At 53.8% G+C, this 3,356-nt stretch overlaps 1 protein-coding gene across 1 annotated transcript; it reads left to right on the top strand.

The window, feature by feature from the left end:
* The first annotated feature begins 544 nt into the window (after positions 1 to 544).
* LOC124678266 (VAN3-binding protein) lies at positions 545 to 2,729 on the top strand. Its single transcript, XM_047214183.1, has 6 exons — positions 545 to 797; positions 920 to 995; positions 1,083 to 1,145; positions 1,418 to 1,790; positions 1,876 to 2,169; positions 2,252 to 2,729. Exons 1-6 carry the CDS (start codon positions 610 to 612, stop codon positions 2,443 to 2,445), a joined length of 1,188 nt encoding a protein of 395 aa, XP_047070139.1. The 5' UTR covers positions 545 to 609; the 3' UTR covers positions 2,446 to 2,729.
* Positions 2,730 to 3,356: the final 627 nt, after the last annotated feature.

Here is a 3,356-nt window from a genome sequence, read left to right as displayed (position 1 = left end):
AGTGGCAACCCAATCTCCAAACATCGCATGTTCTCCCACAGGAGCCTCGGCCTTTCATTCGATTTGATATCGATAGAACAGATGGGACCAATGCACCCCAAGAAACCTTAAGTTTGCAACACTGTTTGTTTAAGTGGTTCAAGTAGAAAATCCAGCACTAAAAGCGCATGCTGAGGCTTCTAAAATGTTTAAGGACGGTGACGCCGATGATTTTCTACGGCAAAGGCTCCAAGGTCCCCATTTTGATTCCATCTTCTTTGTGTGGAGCTAAAGCATAATGGGTGAAGCTAATGATCCGCCGCACTCTTATTCCTCCTGAAAGCCCACTAACACGCTTGCTTAATCAGTATTTGGGGCATCAATCCCACTGCCTCCCTGTGACACCTGCCTTGTTTAACAATTTTTACAGCTGAAAGTTGGACTAAAGTGGTTGGAGCTATCCTAGTGATTTGAAAGAGGATCTGGTTCCTGCAATGCCAAGACATTCTGTTCTGCTGCAGGTGGGTGAAAGGGAACCTGCCTCTACACAACCACCAGAGATCAAAGCACCACCCTGTATAAATCTCCTTGATCAGTTGCTAAAAACTTCTGGTCGAACTAGCTGTAGCCATGGAGCCGGACAGAGGCTCGGTTGCGATTGAGCGCGAAGAGCCACCACCATCGATGGACCTGCTCTCGAGTGCATGGTGCAGCTCGGCGATCCAAGTTCTTCAGACGGGGCCGAAGGAGGATTGCTCGTTGGCGCTGGTGGAGCACCCGGTCGTGGCACTTGAGGATGATAGGAGAGACCTGTCGCAGTTGGAGGTAAGTGAGTGTAACTTCAGAGTACTGTAGCAAATAATATTTTGTCAGGAGATCGTGCTAAAGATGAGAATTGGAGCACATGACAAACGATCGATGTCCGGGTGCTTTTGCAGAGGAGCGACCGCAGCTTGGTCGTCGACAGCAGCGGTTACGGCGGGACGCAGTCGCAATGGAAATACGACGATCTGAAGGTACAAAGTTCATTTGGCCATCCCGTGTTCATGGTGTAGATGCAATAGACTGATGTTTAGTTGTGTTTTCTTCTTGTGTTTCTTCAGTCGTGGATATGGCTGCAGAAGGCAATTCATCCGGAGCTGGACTATGACAACAAGAAGAAATGGGTGAGTGAAAGAATATAGTAGCCGGTAGGTTATAATTAGCATGATTTGGAAATCGAAACATAATCCTGATGCAAATCGAACGAATCGTGCAATTGAAGAAGCCAGATGGCAGACACCCTAGCTCATTTCCAAATTTATGTTGGGTGATTGATTTGAACATCCAATTAACGTGCGGATCGAGGAAAATTAAATGGCGTGATCTTATGCTTCCATGCTGGTGACGGAACGCCGGAGATTTACTTAACGTTTGAAACCTGCGTGGATGGACGCAGCTCCCGCGCAAGATGGCGGCGCCGTGGAGCGGCATCTCGCTGAAGAAGTGGGTCAAGGAGCGGAAGCAGAAGCGCAAGGAGGAGGCGCGGCTGCAGAGGGCGGAGGTCCACGCCGCGGTGTCCGTGGCCGGGGTGGCGGCCGTGCTCGCCGCCATCGCCGCGGAGAACTCGGCGCCGGGGAGGCGTGGCTCGGCCTCGCCGTCCATGCGGGAGACGTCGGTGGCGTCGGCGGCCGCGCTGGTGGCGGCGCAGTGCGCGAAGGTGGCCGAGGCCGCGGGCGCCACGCGGGACCAGGTCGCCGCGGCCGTCCGCGCCGCCGTGGCCGCCACCGACGCCAGCAACGTCGTCACGCTCACCGCGGCCGCTGCCACCTGTAAGCCCTCTTGACCTGCCGGAGATGTTTTATGTCAGACCTGCTGGAGATGTTTTTGTGTTCTGATCGCGTGTTTGATATACAGCGCTGCGGGGCGCGGCGGCGCTGCGTGGGAGGCGCGGCGGCAGCGGGCGCCATGGGCAGAGCGAGAGGGGTGACCAGGCGGGGTCGGCGCCGTGGCAGGACGACCTGGACTTCGACTTCAACCACGCCAGGTCCAAGGCGGCGCTGGCCAGGGGCGACGAGATGTTCGTGGCGATGCCGGACGGCAAGTGGAAGCTGCACACGGTGTCGGCGGCGCCGGACAGGAACGGCAAGCTCGTGCTCCGGATCAAGAAGATGAGCCTCGTCATGCAGGCCTTCTCCAACGCCAGAGAATGTAAGGAAATCAACCATGCGTCTCGATCAAATCCACTTCTGATCTTCCTCAGCCACACTGACTAACATGTTCCATCCAACAGGCATCGTCCATGACGTGAGCCCGTGCGCCCCGGAGAAGGCGAGCCGGGAGGAGGACACGACGTACCCGATCGAGGTGGCGACGAGCAGGGGCAAGGTGGAGCTCCGCGCCGACGACTACGCCGTCTACAAGAGGTGGGTCACCACCGTGACGCACATGATCACCTCCTCCACCGCCATCACCATGCGCAACTGACATTCCACCCCGTCGGAACTGACCGCCCGGCCCGTCGACCCAAACCGTAACCGACGGCCGGAATTTCTATAAAAAAAAGAACAGTTACTATACTACAGTCGCGTACGATGCGACCTCCGTGTTGATCAGCTCGTGTGTTTCGGTTTCATTCAGGCTTTCAGAGCTTCCTGCAGGCGCTGTAACGAAGTTTAGCCGGTCCAGCTATAGCTAGCGTCTGGACCTCGTAGTATTGTGCCGTGGAAAATGTTTCTTCTCCTCTCTTTTTTCAAGTGCTGAAGCTTTCACTCGGTTCGTTGGGATTATCTAATGGATACGCTACAACATTTGGGGATTGCCTAGCAAATTTACATATTGGATCTCGGCTATTCTTTTTCTACCCCTACCTCAAAGGGTGCTCCTAAGAGCATCTCCAACAGGCGCGCTATATCGCGGCGCGCTAAAACTAAGAATTCGCGCGCGGTAAACAGATAGCGCGCGCTGTGCCATTTTTTCCTCCGCCGGACGCGCTAATATGCAGCGCGTGCGCGGGCAGAAAAAATGGTCCTCCGCCAGGCGCGGCAAAATACAGCGCGCGCGGGCGCGGAAAACAGATTTCTAGACTATTTTGCATTCACAAAGATCAAATAAACACACATAATTGCATTCACAATTCATGAAACAAATGACACAAAGTGCAACAACATCACATAGTTCAACAAGGACACACAAAATGACGTAGTTCAACAATGACACACGACATATGGTTCAAATGGACAAAGTGGAACAATGCATATCACAAATGCATATCACACTTCCGCATTTTCCAAGTCAACACCTTCTTCTTCCTCCTCGTCATCTTGGGTTGAAGGAGGAATAGTAGCATTCATGGAAGACACGAAGCCTCCCGGTGGTGCTCCCATACTCCCATACAC

The sequence above is a fragment of the Lolium rigidum genome, chromosome 7 (assembly GCF_022539505.1).
Source record: "Lolium rigidum isolate FL_2022 chromosome 7, APGP_CSIRO_Lrig_0.1, whole genome shotgun sequence".
Taxonomy (NCBI): domain Eukaryota; kingdom Viridiplantae; phylum Streptophyta; class Magnoliopsida; order Poales; family Poaceae; genus Lolium; species Lolium rigidum.
The sequence above is the reverse complement of the archived record's forward strand: the minus strand, read 5'-3'. Positions and strand labels throughout refer to the sequence as shown.

Bases quoted from the DNA above. Each gene is read 5' to 3' on its own strand.
- LOC124678266 (XM_047214183.1), top strand. From the start codon at position 610: ATGGAGCCGGACAGAGGCTCGGTTGCGATTGAGCGCGAAGAGCCACCA. The intron at 996-1,082 runs GTACAAAGTTCA...GTGTTTCTTCAG, and splicing joins GGAAATACGACGATCTGAAG to TCGTGGATATGGCTGCAGAA. The intron at 2,170-2,251 runs GTAAGGAAATCA...TCCATCCAACAG, and splicing joins CTTCTCCAACGCCAGAGAAT to GCATCGTCCATGACGTGAGC.